The following is a 16802-nucleotide window of genomic DNA, read 5'->3' as shown; positions in this document are numbered from 1 at the left end:
CGTCAGCCAAAGGCAGGGATCACACTTAATCCACTTAAACGTTCAATTTTCGTAGAACTACACACAGTATTTTGTGCAAGCCTTCAAAGGCTTAGATGTGAAAAATTAAATGTCGAGTCTGTTGTAAGGTATTACCGGATATGTTTCCATTACGGCTCACCGTTTTCGATTAAAAAAAAGAACTTCACAAAAGACTAATTAAAAAGAAAGTTTACTCATTGTAGATTGTGCCGATTATACCTCAGGTGGAGAGAAGAACATTTACTCAGGAACTGTTGTAAATACTGAGGCACTTCTTCTTCTACACTATATTTTAAATGGAAGTATTCTACTCTTTACACCCCCCTACTGTTTTGGTGTGACCAGTAGTTTATATTGGCTAAGGTTAGCACCCTTAAGATAGATACTACTGAATAACCATTACTGAGTCAAACACGCTTCCTGAGATCTGCTGAAACTGTCAGTTCATTTAAATCAGGGCTTAAAACATTACTCTTTACTGCAGCTTACCAATATATTACATGCGTAACATCTTTTTAATCTTGTGTCATGTCAGCAGAGACTCAACTACAACAACTACCTCAGCTTACATCTTTTAACCTTTAAGTACTCATCTACCTAGCTTGTTTTTAATGTCTTTTATCATTATATATACATATATATATATACATTTAACTGGAAAAACAATTGGTAATGAGTTACAGGGGCTTGTTTTGAAGTGAGTAAAATTGAGGATGTATGCGAGAATATTTTAACATTATTGTGTTGCTGCTTTTACTTCAGAAATCTGAATATTTCTTCCACTGCAGGGTTATTTAAAATCCAACACGCATGAAGTCACGTACCGTATTTGCAACATCAGGATTTTAAATCTGGCTTTCAACTGTCATTGCATTGACATCCCATTCTCTTTCATCTCTGCTGCATCTTTGCTGTCATTCTCCAACTTGTACTTCCAGATAAAGCTTCAATGCCAAAAAATGAAAAGTACCCAGTTGGTCTTTTTTATAGTAACAGGACACATCTTATCACAGTGCGTGCAGGATAAATTAACATCTTTATGTGTTTACGTGTTTTAAACTTCACAAGTAAACCCTGTACGTCTGGTGTCAATCAGGTCTGGTGTCTGGGCAGCGACGTGGATCAGGAGAACCAGATAAACCGAACAGTGGATGGAGCGGTTCTGTCCATCCTGCTGACAGGCCTGCTGCCTGATGTCCACTACTCCGTCATGGTGGCTGCTGTGACCAGCCTGGGTGTGGGCGCTCAAAGCCCGCCTGTCAGCCTGCTTCTCAGTGAGTCACTCAAACTGTTACAGCGACTGCAGATAGAGAAATATGGCAAGATGTGCTCTCAGTCGGCTGAGTTTACGCACAGGTGGAATATGTGAATGTCGCTTGTGCTGTGCGAGTGACTTTACGACTGAGGCGTCATCAGCACCGTTGTTTTGAGTGTCAAAATGTAAAATGGGTTCGTCAGGAAGTGAAGCAGAGAAGTTTATTAAAACTGATCAACAACTTTTCAGATAATAGATAATATTTGGAGTATGAGCAGCATTCCATTCCTTTGGCTTTTATCATTTAAAAGTAAAAGATCTTGTTAGTTACATAGTTATCCAGACCGGTAGTGGCCCAGAGGAGGGGTGTTGCTCTTTGTGTTTTATGGGATATTTTCCTTCTCACTTTAGCTTTTACTGCATTCTGTATGGACTAATTTAACATTTGGAGAAACATATTGTTTATTTGCTTTCTTGTTAGATGAAAACATTCATATCACTCATGACTATACAGTAAATATGAAGCTACAGTTAGCAGGCAGTTAGCTTAGCTTAGCTTAGCTTAAAGACTGGAAACAGGGGGAAACGGCTTGTTTGGCTCTGTCCAAAGCTAACAAAATCAAACGCCTCTAAAGCTCACTCATTGAAACCTTATATATTGGTGGTCTAAGCCGTACAGAAACCAAAGTGTAAAACAACAGGTTTAATGGGGGATGTGTGCTGGACGGTGATAACAATTTGCTCCCAGCTAAGAAAAAGTCCAGTACCACTCCCTGTAAAAACACAAGTGAAGGCAGAGCACTGAAATCAAGCTTGTATTGGCTGATTGGCTCCAGCTGTTCCCAATATGCTTTAAAGTGATTGGCTCATTCACAGCTATGTAGCTAATCACTCTCATTCAGCTGTACATTACAGACATTATAAAAATCACACATACTGTTACTCTGACTAGCGCACTCATGCCGGCACTGTTTGCTGCTGCAGCTCCCTCCGCTGCTACAACCTGCTCTTTATGTGGTTTATCAAACCACGGGATTCCCATAATGCTTTGTGAATCCTTCTGTATATGTTCTGAAGAAAATGACAAGAGGGGGGTATATTTGTATCTCACCCTGCTACGCTCACTGGATCTTCATCAAGTCAGCTTTAGACACAGGCTAGCTCTCTTCTCCTGTTTCCGGTCTGAATGCTAAGCTAAGCTAACTGGCCACTGGTGACAACTTTGAGAGAGAGATATCAATCTTGTCATCTAACTCTCAGCAAGAAAGTAAATGTTTCCCAAAATGTTGAAATATTCCTTTAAATTGTCACTAGATCGTTGTTGCATAATCTAAAAGATACAGGAGGAAAGACACGAGCTAAAGTCATTTTTTCACAATAAAGATGACAGAGCACAGCTTTCTGCTTTGTCTGTGAATCATGTGGCTGCGCTGACTTGTCTGTTTTTCTGTCAGCTCTCCCACAGGACAAGACTACAACGCCCGTGAAGAAAGGTGGTAATCTCAGCATATCTGAGCAGATCACAAGCGTCGTCCGCCAGCCGGCCTTCATCGCAGGACTGGGCGTGGCCGCGTGGTTGGTGCTGATGGGCTTCAGCGGTTGGCTGTACTGTCGCCACCGCAGGAGGAAGCAGCTGGGACACTATACCACATCCTTCGCGTACACTCCAGCAGGTGAGTGGGAGAAGAAGCTATGACTTGTATCACGACACGTGCAGGGTGTTCAAAGTTTTAAATGGAAGGTTTAAAATCAAATGTGACTTGTTTTTAGAGATTATCCGCACCTCTGTGTATCTTTGATGTCAGATAGGTTGATTCTTAAAGAATGAACTGTAAAAAGTAAAAAATGTTCAAATGATGCGACCCAGAATGATTTTTAAAGACTGTCAGATGCACTCTGTCACATCTTATTCAGTATGTATCTTTTGTTCATGAAAGAGAGAAGTCACAAAAAAATTAAATCTTCAGCGCTTGTAGAACAAACCATCAGATTTAATTTTCGACAAGTGACAGTGACAAACTTCCTTATGGACGACTGGGGATATCTCCAGCAGCGATGAATGTTTTCAATTTTACTTTGTATTTTGCAAAGCAACGCCTGCACTTTCATCACATGCTCGGTTAATTAAAATGTATTTGTCCCCACTGGGCAGTTCTGATGGCAGGAATAAAGCAAAACACTGAAGCATATGTAAACAGTAACCACTACATACAGTTTATTTTAGAATATGCCCTTTGGCACATAAGCACGTAAACACATCAGTTGTTTACTGACATTGAGAGATATTTGTTCATGTTCATAAATACTCAATGGATGGCCCAAGGCCTTAAGAAAAACATATTAAATCAGATTTTTCCATAAATATTTCACAGTGACTATTGCTGCCGTACTAATGACTAAAGATTGTGTTATATCACATTTTAGTATTGATTCTATTATCATGTTAATATAGATGGTATCGATCTCCAGATACAGCAGTAAAAGCAAGAAAGAGCTGCATCAATTCATCAAATGGCATCTGCAATTTTATGTATTGCAGGCATATTTTGTTATATCGATTAAAATCTGCACTCTTGTGTGGGATAAACTGTCAGTCCAAAATGTATTCATCCTTCTGTGAATCTTTTGAAATCAATGTCAAAGGTGTTTCTTTTCTGCTCTAAAACATGATTTAGAACTAAATTCTTCTTCTTCCAGTTGGCTTCGCTCACAGTGAAGGATCTGGCATCATAAATGGAGGGTAAGATGAAGATCAGGATTTAATTTAGATAATATTTGCCACTGTGCGTTTTATGTAAAAAGCAGTGATATAATCTCACCTCTCTTTCCAGGCCAGGCTTGTTGGGATCAAATATGGGTAACTACCCCTGGCTGGCCGACTCTTGGCCCACTCCAAACCTCACTCATAACAACAAAGACTCAGTCAACTGCTGCTCTGGCAAACTGGACTCAGACAGATATTATAACAGTAAGAGCTCCCTGACTCTGAGTTGTTGATGAAATAGCATATTTTAGAATACTGAATAATAATGTAACACAGTCTTTTGCTGTTCAGCAGTTGGTATCATCAACTACCCAAACCAGTCAGAGAAACGCAGCACGGCGTCCAACGACAGTCCCATCTACAGCACCATCAACACAGTTGCTGAGGACGACCTGCTGGCATACTACGACACCTACTCCAGCACGTCCTACAACCAGGGTCCAGACCCGTACAGCAGCAACCCAGGGCTCTCAAACAGTGGGCTCGTGGGTCTGGAGCAGGACCTGGACCAGTGGACCATCCAGTCTGGTCAGTCTGGGTCTGAATATGCCAAGCTCCAGTACACCAAGAAAAGCAACGGTAAGGGGTAGTATACTACCTATGTAGTACATCTTATTTTTCAAGACAAAAGGGTCATTCACCTGATCCGAAACAGCTGGATTATGTAGGAGTATTGTTACCATTGTTACCTGTAGTTAAGTGTACATTGTACACACCATAGTATTTAAAACAATGGTTTTACGTTTGATGCATGTTGATACAGTTTGTATGGTTGGCTGCCAAACGTTGTTATGGCTTTGGTTAAATTCAAAGATTGCTGCTCCAGGAATAAAAAAAAAGTTACAGTGCAATACTTTGACCAGCATCGATTCATAAAGACATACAGCTTGTATGCCTCCTCCCACCTGTGCATTTTCATCATTGTCAAAACAAAATACAAATAATTACAAAAAATACTTCACACCAAGATGCCACAAACCCCAGCATTAAACAGACGAATTACACATCTACAAGATAAAAGCTGAGGACACAGATAAAGGAAAGCACTCACCTGCCCATTTAGATTTTTCACACAAGAAAAAAAAATTGATGTGAAACATCTAAAAATGCAGGTGACAAAGGTGGCATGTTAAAAACGATGGAAACAGATTCTTACAATTAACAGAAACACCAGCAAGGTCCAAACAACACAATCGGGAACTGGCAGGCAGAAAACAGGCACATGGCACAAAGACAAGCTGGCAGAGAACAACTGGAAACGAACCAGTATATATACTAGGAAGCGAATGAGGAAATGGGGGACAGGTGAGCAGGTGGTGGGAGGAGGGTCAGGTCAGGTCATTCTAAGGGCAGGAAAGGCGGGCAGATGGGAATGGCAGGGTCTGAGACCACAGCAGAATTAGAACATGTATGCACAAACAACTGGACTGACTGAGTGAAAGGATGAATGAGCAGAATGAAACTCAAAACCATGGCACATTTGAAGGTATCAAAACTTCCAGCTGCTCTCAGGGTGTAATCAAATACAATGATGTCAAAGTTACAGATTACAAATTAAGAGTTATTGTGGTCTCTTTAGTTATACAATCTGTTTCACACTGTTGAGGATATTTGCATGGCATCAATTGATGAAAACATAACGATTCAAAAAATTGATAACTTTTTGGGAAATGTATTTATTTAATTTTATTCTAGAAAAATCCTAAATATGTTTGCCATTTTATATCGCTCTGTGTTTCTTCTTAGTCTTGTCTCAATGCCTTTTTCTGTTGAAATGTGCTAAACTAATAAACATGCCTTGATTTTAGTGGTAACATACAGTGAATAGTAATCTAAAAGAATGGAAAGACTAAGTGCTTAAGCAGGTTCACATGCAATTATTCTAGGGAACCTGAAGGTGCTTCTTGAAGATGAAAAATTGTTTGTTTTTACTGACTAAAAAGAGCTATCTATCAGGCACTTATTGGCAAAGCCATGAGGAGAAGTGTTTTAAAAGCCTGAAAGAGGTTGAGCACATTTATTACTTAACAACGGCCATCGCTTTCAAGCTCAGGGGTCAGGGTGGAGACGAAAAAAAAAAAAAAAAACTCCACTATATGACACACTGTGTTTGTCTTTATAGACAAACTGGTAAAGCAGAAGTCCACTGGATCCTCGTCCAAGTCGCCTCCTCTCACCTGGGTGGATGTTCTGTCCCTCCCTCTTCCTGCCAAAGACAAGGGTCATACAAAGGCAGACAAACGAGAGGAGCAGCACAGGTGAGGCTTGTCACTACAATCTGAGCTCTACATCAAGGGCCCTTTTTCCCCTCCTCCAAGAGCTTTTTGTACTGCCTAATATTCATTCAGTCAGTTTATTATTAGCATCAAGGCCTCTGACTTCACCTACATGACAGAGAGAGTTAAGGAAGATGAATATCAAACCTGCCCTGTAACTCTGCCAAGGCTGTCAAACAAAACTTGAGTGAAGTTTTGAGTCTGGTGAGTTTTCGAATTAACAGCAGTTGAGTCCGCAGGCATTGAGTCGATTGGGCTTGGGGGTTATGGAGGGGAGCGTCTCCTCTAACAGGTTCTGACAGATTAGATTGTGGACATAACAGGGTGGGATCGGAGGGCTGTTCTGACTGTGCTGTGTCGTTTGTAATAACATTAGCCACCATCTGACAGTCTGGATTAGTACTTTTCCATTTCCAATGACACATCCGTGATTAAATTAGCCCCGACAGCACTGAAGTGACAACAGAAAGCACAGAGGTGGTTCTCATCTTCTGAAAGTCTGCTTTTTTTTCCTTTTTTTTTTTTTTTTTTAAAATCATATTTAATATTTTTAGCCATGTTAGGTATGTCTCTGTGGACGGCAGTGATGATTTGTCTGTCCACACTGAAAGACTGAAATATCTGTAACTGTCATAATTTGCTCATTGGGGTCCACAGTGGGTGAATCTTACTCACCTGTGTGAGCTCCTTTTTCAGGAGGTTAACAATTGTGTTTTTTTAATTTTTTCATGAAATGTCTCAACAACTGCCGTGAAATTTGGTACACACATTCACTTCCCCCTCAGGCCAATTTATAATCTCTTTGGTGAAGCCCTAATTAGCACCTATTTAGCACCTTCATCAATGTCACTTTAAATTTGTCCAATACTTATTATGATCAAACACCTCCAAACCAATTGACTTTATGATTCAGATCTAGTGCTACTTATCAAATGTTAGCACACTAAACTAAGGTAGTGAACGGGGTACAACAGCATTATACCTGCTAAACATCAGCTTGTTGGCATTGTCATTGCGAGTATGTTAGCATGCTGATGTTAGCATTTAGCTCTGCCGAAGTACAGCCTCACAGAGCTGTTAGCCTGGCTGTAGACTCTTAGTCCTGTTCTTGAATGATGTTTCTGCTTGAATTAATGCAGGTGTTATCATTTTATGTTTGCCAGTAGGTTTCACGTGTTCAGTGTTTCCCTCAGAGACACACACTCACGCTGCCGTTACTCACTGTCCGTCCTTTAGCTCTGAGGAGGAGGATGACGACTGGTGTCCTCCGCTGCCTGCCAGAACCTACCTGATGGACACATCCAGGGAGGAAGTGTCCAGCCTGCCCTCCAAACCAGACGCAGCAACACTGCTGACATCCCCCCAGCGAGACACACACAAGCCCAGCGGCAGCCCGCGGCTACAGCACTTTGACCTCTTGGCCCGTCACCACTCGAGTTCCCAGGTCTCCCAGTCCAACCCAGATCTGTTCACCAACACCAAGGCCCGGGATGGCAGTGAGGTGTACCACACCAACCAATGGGCAGACAATTTCAAGGGGGAAAGTCTTGACAAAGGTCAGTTTGAATTCAGTTTAATGTGGTACATCTTTGGAAATTGCTTCCCAAGAGGCAGCGCACAACCACACAGTGTCATGTATAATTTAGTTTATGATATCACCTCACAAAAAGTATTTGTACACGAAAATCATGTCGCATTTATTCAAAGCGCAGCTCAGTGTTCCTTAGTTTCCTCTAAGTGTCCTGAGGATGACATCAGTGTGCTTCCTTGTCAGGACAATCTCCTGCTCCAGCTGGCGAGTCGAACCCCGCAGCCCAGGCACACAGATCCAGGAGTAAGAAGAAAACGCCCAAGGAAGGACAACTCAAGCGAGAGCTACAGAGCCAAGCAGGTATGACACACTGTAACACATCTGACGTTGTGTTTAGGGTAAAAAAAATTAAATGGGGATATTACCTTTCATAAGACTCTTTTGATATCAATCAATGATATCAATCTTCTCTTGTAACTTGCAGCAAAACTGTCAAACTATTCTTTTCCTGTAGTTTTTCTCTCTGTGGTGCATTAATTATCAATGATCAATCATATGCAGAACTCCCCCCTCCACCAGCCCCTCCTTCTACAGACGACTCCCTGCAGCTCTGGGCAGATGTTTTGACCCGCAGCCGAAGGGACAGTGAAAGCAAAGAGGGCAGTGACTCGCCTACTCTCCAGAGGAGGGGAGAACATTTCTCCCAACAAAAGAGAGGAACTACAAAGTGGTTATCACAGGGTTAGTACGATATGTCATATTCACCTCTGTAACATCATTCAGTATCTGTCAACAGACTAAAAAAGATAATCTGTGAAAAAAGAACAATTTCCCTCCCTGCAACACATGCCATCTTGCCTCAACAGCTGGATCTCAAATAGATGTGTATTAATATTATTGTGATGCTTTATATAAATCCCTTTGAGCTTAGAAAGAACCAAATGCCACCAGTGTACGAACGCATATTATCCCGTAGTAATAGCTCTGCTTTTAGTAGCAGGGGGTCTATTTTCAGTCTGCCGCATCACTTAGGATTTAACCTATATAAATACAGCTGTAACTTTGAGTGATTTGTTTGTCATCTGCAGATGAGAATGTAATCCCATATGGACAGTCCAGCTTCCTGCCCAAGGTCCAGATGTCAGGCTACGGGTCCCTGGGTGGAGGAGTCTTTCCGCGACCCTCCACTGCCGGCCGCAGGAGAGATGAGGTTTGTGTAGACATACAGTAGGAACAGCTGAAGAGACACTGTCTGCATGGTGAGGGTCACAGACAGTTCATCAATAAACTGAGAGCAGTTTTAGCAGCTTGTCAACTTCCTTGAGACAGTGAATGGTTTCCTATGGCTTTTGAACAAAGGCCAATATTTAGTTATCCCACACTCAAGAAGAGTTTCCAACTGTCTCCAAGATGAATCTCCTGTCACAAAACAGGGGATTGCAAGATTATTTGGGCTGCTGTTCAAAACTCTCTAAGTTTTCTTGTGTGTGTAAATGTAGAGTATGCACATGAACAAGGGCGGTGTTTTAAAATAGGCACGTATTCTTTAATATATGAAGATGAAATAAATCATTAAAGCAAAGCTGCACTACACCCAAAGTCTGTCTGTTGAAATGAATCTCACTTCCTGTCCGCTTGAAAGATGGTAAAATGCTTGAAATTTGCTCAGTGACAGGAGGAGGAAAGTGTAATGAGCTCGATTTCAAGGAGGCTGGTGACGTAATGTTTTCACAGCTGAAGAAAAGAGGTCAGGATGTCAGTAGAAACCTTACAAGCCAGCTATGCATCCATTTATATGTTGAGTATGTCAGGTATCACTTTAAAGCTCATTTTGAAAGGATGGTTCAGCACCTCTTTTTGAGATATTTGTCACTTTACTGTTTTTTCATTTATGTGAAGAGTTAGTTATACAATAACAACATTTATCAAATAGATACAGTATAATCTCAGCTACACAGGAAAGTAGGATTACTTCTCTACTGCATTAAAGCGTGACCCATATTTAAGCACTGCAATATTATCACTCCAATATTATCACAGACAGTTTTTACTCTTCTCCACTGCATATTGATTTTGGCATACAGTATATGTCAGTTGATAAGTATCAAGAAATTGCAGAAAAGAACCATTACATAAGTCAAGTTAATTGCAAATTAAGCATATTAAAGCACGTTTCTGTCCAAGTACTGTTAAAGTGAATATTAGGAGTTGGTTCATGGAAATAAAAAGCTGGTGGTGCTAATTCTCCAGTCAGCTGCCATTAAACCATTTCAGAAGAAGAGGACACACATGAGACATGACATAATTCATGGTCAAACCCTCAAACGGACAAAACAATGTGGAAAACATGATATGACATTCATGTTTGTTTCATATATTAATTTGAGGAAGGCAGCAATCTCTTCATTGCTCTAGATACATTACGTCTGATGTTTTCGTCTCTCCAGTGGAGCAGAAACTTCAGGGGAAGTTTACTTACATGCTTCATATATGTAATGATTTATTCAACTTTGATATTTCGATTTTTTTTTTCAAATTATTGGTGTTTCCACCCAGGTTTTTCATGCAGAAATTGAAAGTGTGCATAAAAGCAGGTGATAGAAAAGCATTGACAAAAACAAAAAAAAAATTTAATTTAAAAAAAGAATCGACCCATATCAGAAATGTGGTAATGCTTTATTTTAAAAGGTCTTGAAATTACAATTTAGTTTGGTACTAATAACAGAAAAAGTTTGACAGTGTTATGTTGGTTTGATTTGTTGTGTTGAGTTTATTATTGACATCCAGATGAATTTCCAGGACAGAAATTTAATTTATACTGCAGTGAATATTTATTAGTCATTCATTTATTATTGGAAACTTAATTCTTAATTTATGCTTGTATGTTTTTCTCTAGAAACATTCCACATGATTACCTCTCCTGTTATTCCCTGAATAAAAGCCTCAAAGTTGAGCTATAAATAACTGGAGGTGCACCAACTGATCACTCTCTATTTGACCTGTTATAAGAACAAAATATGTGGTTCATTCCAGGAAAATTCTTAGAAGATTATTTGGAATAAACTTGAACCTGTAGAATAAAGCATTACCAAAAATGCTGCTGGCTCAGTGTGTGTATATGAATAAAAATATTGATCAGCCTAAAAAACAATCCATCATCGATCAGGCTCTACACTATTAAACAACCTCCGTGTTTCTGTAGCTAACCTGTGTTTAAATGACGCTGTCAGTAAAGTCACCTGCACCTGTTCAATTACTGTCTGTGTTGTGTGTTTTCTTTCCAGAACCTCATGTAGACGGAAGCTGATCTCCTTTTTACCCTCTGATTTCCTGTGTTTGCAAACCATCACTCTGTTGCCATGGTATCTTATGAAAAGCTGAAGACAAAAGGGAAAGCATCAAGGCTTGCCATCTGCCTTTTCACCAACTATTTGTATTCTTTTTTTTTTTATTTTATTTGAATGATTTAATCTTTATTTTTTGTGATTCCCTTCAACCCTCGTTCATGTATATAGACATCTTTACAATTTTTTAAAAGATGTGTTCAGATATATTACTAAAAATGGATCCGAGGGGGGGCGAAAGTATTGTATTTTTAGGCAATGGGAAGTAAATGTAACTATTACATCATTGTACAGCAGATTATTGAATGTATCTTCTGTTTACTCCTGACCCATGAAACCACGATGTGTGTGTGTTTAATGACAGACCAAAAAAGACAAGAGGTAGAAAATTTGTCAATAACCCATCATGTTGGTCTGGGTGTGTGTTTGTGTGTGTGTGTGTGTATCTGGGTGTGTGTGTGTGTGTGTGTGTGTGTGTGTAGTGTTTGTGTGTGTTACTGTTTTTTATCTCTCATCTCTGTGTGACTGTGTACTGTGGTATCCCTGTAGATCACCAGTGTGTTGTCAAGCTTTTTAAACTGACCAATAAAACATTTGTTACAAAAATGCTTCTGTCCATGTGTAAATTATAATGAATATTACATGAGGATGACTAAAGCATTTTTAGCCATGGCAGTGTCAGAACAGTTTGTCACTCCATCACTTTTGGACTGACATATCTCAAAAATGAATAGTTGGATAACCATGAAATTTATTTCAATCATTCTGTATCTTAATCAGAATGATCTGTAATTATCCGATTTTTTTAATCTACTGCCACCAGCTGACCTAAAGTTCACTGTGGGAAAAAAAAAGAATTTGTGCACATGATTCAATATTTCATGCTCGCTAATTAATATTTGTTGCATATGATTTACTTAATTATCCTCTTAATTTAGTATTTTATAATTTGCCTCTGCCTTTGGCATGGCACATTCACTCAGCCAAAAGTTAGAAGTAAGCTAATAAGACATTTATGAACCACTGGAAAACCCTGAGGCTGAGTTTTTACAAACTACACGACATCCGCTCTAAGTTCTTATGGCGAAACCGTCTGTGATCTTGTAAAATACACCTAATGGCTAGCAAAAATAATATGTTGTATTTAACAACCAAAATCTGAAGTGTATCCACATATAGGTCCAAGTTTAAAATAAAACTATTAAATCCAGTCAAAGTGAGTGAAGAGAAGAAGACAAGACTGAAGGTGATAAATTATGTTAAATCAAACTGTTCTCAAACCCAGTGCCATCAGCTGCAGCTGATACTGTGTATTTAGTGCTGATTAGCAAATGTTAGCATGCTAACATAATAAACTAATTTGGTGAACATGGTCAACATTATACCGGCTAAGCATTAGCATGTCAATATTGTCAGTGTGAGCAGTGTTAAGACACTAGCGTTAGCATTTATCACAAAGCGTGGCTATGACTAAGTACCTGCTGCCAACATGAGTTTTAGTTTTGTTATGTAAAATAGAATAAATATTTTAGAATTATGTGTCATTTAGCTCAGGATTTGTTTTACAAAATTTGCAGATATTTGTGATGAGATCAAAGTGAACAACAGCTGTCTGGTCCTCTTTGGTGAAATGAAAGTTGGCATATGTGTGTTGGATAATTCAGATGCCTCTCCAGAACAGGAGTAGCAACAGAACACAAAGACTGAGAGGACAAAAAGAAGACAGAGGAGTGAGCTCAAATTTTTCCATCAGAGCCAAACGTCCCTGAGGTCTGAATGAAGTCAGAGTGTGTTGTCTCATGTTTCCAGTAAAATGACTTCTCTGATACGAGATACTGAGCATGATTTGATGGTTTCTTCAGATAGCAGTATTGTGAGAAGGCATGTTTGTGAATATCGCTTGATGAGGGGAGGTAGCCTTCATCTTACTGTACAATTCTTGAAATTTGACAACTCTGGGATTTGAAAGGCTGTTTTCATGTCTGCACCTTCATCTGCTGAATGTGCCTGGTGTGGAAACTGAGTTGGACTCTACTGCCACTGGCAAACACCCACTGGGTCCCACCATGCCAGGAGGATAATGGTAATCCGATGCAATTTGGAGGGCTTCTACAATTTTATGCTTTTAGGCCTGTAGTGTGGATTATGGTCCCTGAGGTTTACACTACCACCACCACCCTCCTGCACGCACTCAGCCTCAGCTCAACCAGCCAGTGTGTTACTGAGGCCACGTCACACATGTCCACAAATGTACTCCACTGGAAATTTTTCCACATCAAACTGTAGATTGCATATTGGACTCCCATACTAGTTGTAATATTGTTCTTACACATCATAAACTCAGATTTAAGGTTAGCAGAGAGTAACTTTCCCCTCTCTGCAGATGAACAGCTTTCTTGTAATGGATATTGGTAGGACCCAGTTGCAGCACCACACACACACACCACAGGTACGATTGGTAATGATCTTTAATTATGAACCAGCAGAGAGAACACACAGGTGGGTATTAGGGGTAGAGGAAGGGGTCCGGGGCTGGAGAGCCGTGGGTCAGGTGAGTGGAGCGAGGTGACTGAGCTGGCACGCGCGCGCACACACACACACACACACACACACACACACACGCACACACACACACACACACACACGGGAAAGTTCGTGGACCCGAAAGCTGGGGCTGGCGGTGCAGTGCGTTAGGGAGCAGGCTGGAGACGTGGTTGAAGAAGCACGAGGACCAGAACCAGGTGAGCAGTCAGCGGGGCAGACGAACCAGGAAGGAGCAGGCAGGCCGGGTAATCATAGCCAGACGAAGGATCTGGAAACCAGCAGGGAAGAGCTCCCGTTGCGATGCTGGAGATGGAGAACGCCAAACAGCCACAGGGGACAGGCAGACGGGGACAAGGAAGCGCACAGGCAGAACTTGTGGTCGGGGACAGAAGGCTGAGGCTTTTACAGGGGCATAGAGACGGGGCAGGATGGTCAGGGACGAGCAGAGTTAATACAGGGAAGTCAGTCCAGAGAAGAAGTCTTGCATGATACTAAGAACAATCTGGCAAAGAGCGAGTGAACCGGGGATGCATATATCCTGTCCTGATTGGAGATGGAGTGCAGCTGGGGGCAACAGGTGAGGACAGTGAGGCTGATTAGAAGGTGTGGCAGAGTGGAGAGTGAAACAGAGGCAGGGTGAGTGGGAAAACACAGAGGTATAGCAGGCTGTGACATTTCTAGTGTCAAATTCTGCACATACATCATCCTGTACAGAGAAGCTCAAACGTCCAAGTGAGGCAACAAAAAGCAAAACACAGTTTGGAGTGGAGGGGGGCCTCAAAATCTGCATAATATGATGAACTAAATCACAAAAATCATCTACAAGAGTGATTTCCATCCATGGTTACAGTACATGTGCCTCAGGGGGTAGCTCCGTGTGCAGTTGCAAAGTGGTACACGGAAGATGGTTGAGTAAGTAAACTAATTTTAAAAAAGGTGAAATTATGGGTAATGCTTTATTTTACAGGTCCGTATATTCAAATGTATTTCAAAACAATCTCCTAAGACATTTCCTTGAAATAACCATACAATTTAGTACAAACTACAGGTAAAAAAAAAATCCAAAATCTAAAATATGATTTTATGAAATGCAGTGGCAAATAAAAAAGCTCGAAAAAAACCCCTTCAATTTATATACTGCATTCTACATCAGTAAAGGATGACTAAAAAAGGAAAGTTGTATTTGGAGTGAGATAAAAGGACACAGATAACTATCATGTCAGACTGAGCAGGTAAAATCCATAATCAACATTTACAGAACATGAATATATGAATGAGTAGAAATAGTTCTGTGGCAAAAAAAAAAACCTATTCGTGAGAGAAAATCGAAACACTTATTCAACCTTTGCTGCAAGACTAAATAAAAGGCACCACCTAGTGGTCGTAACTGAGACAACATGATGCCCAGTGACACCTTGTATTTTATTTATGGTTTTTACTAAATGCTCTTGAACTCAAAAGTGCTGCACTTGGTGTGAAATCAGATGTAAATTAGCAGGAGATACACTGACTGATATCTATAATAAAGAAAAGTAGGGTTACTTCACAAAGGGGACAGAGACATATTGTTTCAGGGTTTAATTTAAAACCATTATTTTAGAACAGCATGAAAAGACAACAGGAAACAACAGATAACTAATAGCGTGTGTCAGCTGGTCAGTTGCATTAATTACGTTAACGATGTCACAGCAGACATTTTGACTGGTCATAGTACATAAAACACAGGTGTTACTGATAACCTGAACGATCTTTGGTTGTGTTCAAGGTCCCAGTGAGCCAGTGGTAAACAAATCCAGCTCTCCAACCAAAATATTTGTCCTCTGAGGTAAGCTGAAGTTTTCACTTTTATAGTTTTAATTAAAATTTTTGCGTTGTTTGTCATAAATCTTTTTTATCCTCTAGATAACAATATACACAATAAAACTAAAACTGCAATAATTGCTGCAGTTTGCCTTGACGTGTGACAGTAAACCAGCATGTACGATACCAACACCCTGAAACTGAAGGAGCTACATGGAATTCTGTGAAATTAAACCTGCGCTGCGATAAAGGTTATTGAACATCAACACAAAGTGGTCTGAACAAGGAGACCTAAGTAAAATGAATTCTTTTTAAGCACTGGTCTAAAAGCTTCAGAGGAACTGATATTGTTATTGTAGTACCCTTTTACTGTTCCACACAAGTTTCATCAGACTTTACATACACATACTTTCATTTATTAACTCACTCCTGTTAAAAGAGTTACTTGCATTTTTGCAATACGTGCACCACAACCCTGTACAATTCATGATAGCAATATATGTGAAACTGCAGGTTTGTCCAGCTCTTGTTTGTATGCAATAGCCCAAAGTTTATATTTGTTTAGCTTGATATCTTTTACTTTTGTCTGTATCTGTATTGTCCTGTAGCTTTGTCTGGGCTGTGTATAAGTATATTGAGAATTACTGAGAAATGGGGTCAAGTTCCCTGTATGTGTCACATGTTTGGCCAATAAAGTTCTGATTGATTTCAGCTGAGTAATCAGCGGACATGCCTGGTATTTATGAGCTGATGATGGTTTTAAAGTAAAACTGAAAGCTTAAAGGGGCAAATGTTCCAGACTTTTTTTTGGATTAACTCTGTTCTTGAATGTGCGCTCTTTCCGATTTATTCTCAACTTTTCATAACTGAATATACCAGTAGCTTTGATCATGTTGTTTTCCTCTCTTTAATCTCCTGCTCTCTCTTCAACAAAGATAAATGACTTTTATTGCAGCTTTTTCACCAAAACTGTACAAACCCAGAACTCTATTAGCCACCCACCTACCAGCTCATCATCCTCTGCTCCGTCAGAGTAACCATATGCATTGTGTCCTGTGATTAAATGCTGTTGGCTGTGTTCAAGTTCACCATTATACGTGTTTTATTCTATAAATGTCTGAGCAGTTTTTCATCTGTTAATAAATGAATTCCTCTGGCTGTGCCAATTAAATGAAGGGTACTTAAAAATATGAGACTAAATCTAAAATTGATGGATGAACACACAATTTGTCTTCTCACAGTTATTATGAGGGATGGAAAGACATTA

The 16802-nt window shown here is 40.0% G+C and overlaps 1 protein-coding gene and 1 long non-coding RNA gene across 5 annotated transcripts in view; both read left to right on the top strand.

Annotated features, from left to right (window-relative positions):
• The window catches only part of zgc:77784 (uncharacterized protein LOC402947 homolog), a 52445-nt gene extending 40648 nt beyond the window's left edge, over positions 1 to 11797 (top strand). The window contains exons 16-26 of one of the 3 annotated variants that reach the window (XM_056374932.1): positions 1118 to 1295; positions 2731 to 2949; positions 3974 to 4016; positions 4108 to 4244; positions 4335 to 4619; positions 6163 to 6298; positions 7553 to 7872; positions 8091 to 8207; positions 8409 to 8588; positions 8936 to 9057; positions 11132 to 11797. In XM_056374932.1, the coding sequence (XP_056230907.1) occupies positions 1118 to 1295; positions 2731 to 2949; positions 3974 to 4016; positions 4108 to 4244; positions 4335 to 4619; positions 6163 to 6298; positions 7553 to 7872; positions 8091 to 8207; positions 8409 to 8588; positions 8936 to 9057; positions 11132 to 11143 (1749 nt within the window). In that variant the 3' untranslated portion in view covers positions 11144 to 11797. Of the gene's footprint in view, positions 1 to 1117; positions 1296 to 2730; positions 2950 to 3973; positions 4017 to 4107; positions 4245 to 4331; positions 4620 to 6162; positions 6299 to 7552; positions 7873 to 8090; positions 8208 to 8408; positions 8589 to 8935; positions 9058 to 11131 lie in introns of all 3 variants that reach the window. The other 2 variants (XM_056374933.1, XM_056374930.1) reach the window with 2 other exon arrangements.
• Positions 11798 to 13698: 1901 nt separating this feature from the next.
• On the top strand, positions 13699 to 16251 carry LOC130168021 (uncharacterized). 2 transcript variants are annotated; one of them, XR_008827373.1, is made up of 3 exons: positions 13699 to 14312; positions 15501 to 15560; positions 15683 to 16251. It is a non-coding gene; the product is annotated as an uncharacterized LOC130168021 (long non-coding RNA). The 2 variants fall into 2 exon arrangements; XR_008827372.1 differs by having other exon boundaries at positions 15501 to 16251.
• The last annotated feature ends 551 nt before the right edge of the window (positions 16252 to 16802 follow it).

Source organism: Seriola aureovittata, chromosome 4 (genome assembly GCF_021018895.1).
Source record: "Seriola aureovittata isolate HTS-2021-v1 ecotype China chromosome 4, ASM2101889v1, whole genome shotgun sequence".
Lineage (NCBI taxonomy): Eukaryota > Metazoa > Chordata > Actinopteri > Carangiformes > Carangidae > Seriola > Seriola aureovittata.
Note: the sequence above shows the minus strand (reverse complement) of the source record. Positions and strands in the feature narration are given on the sequence as shown.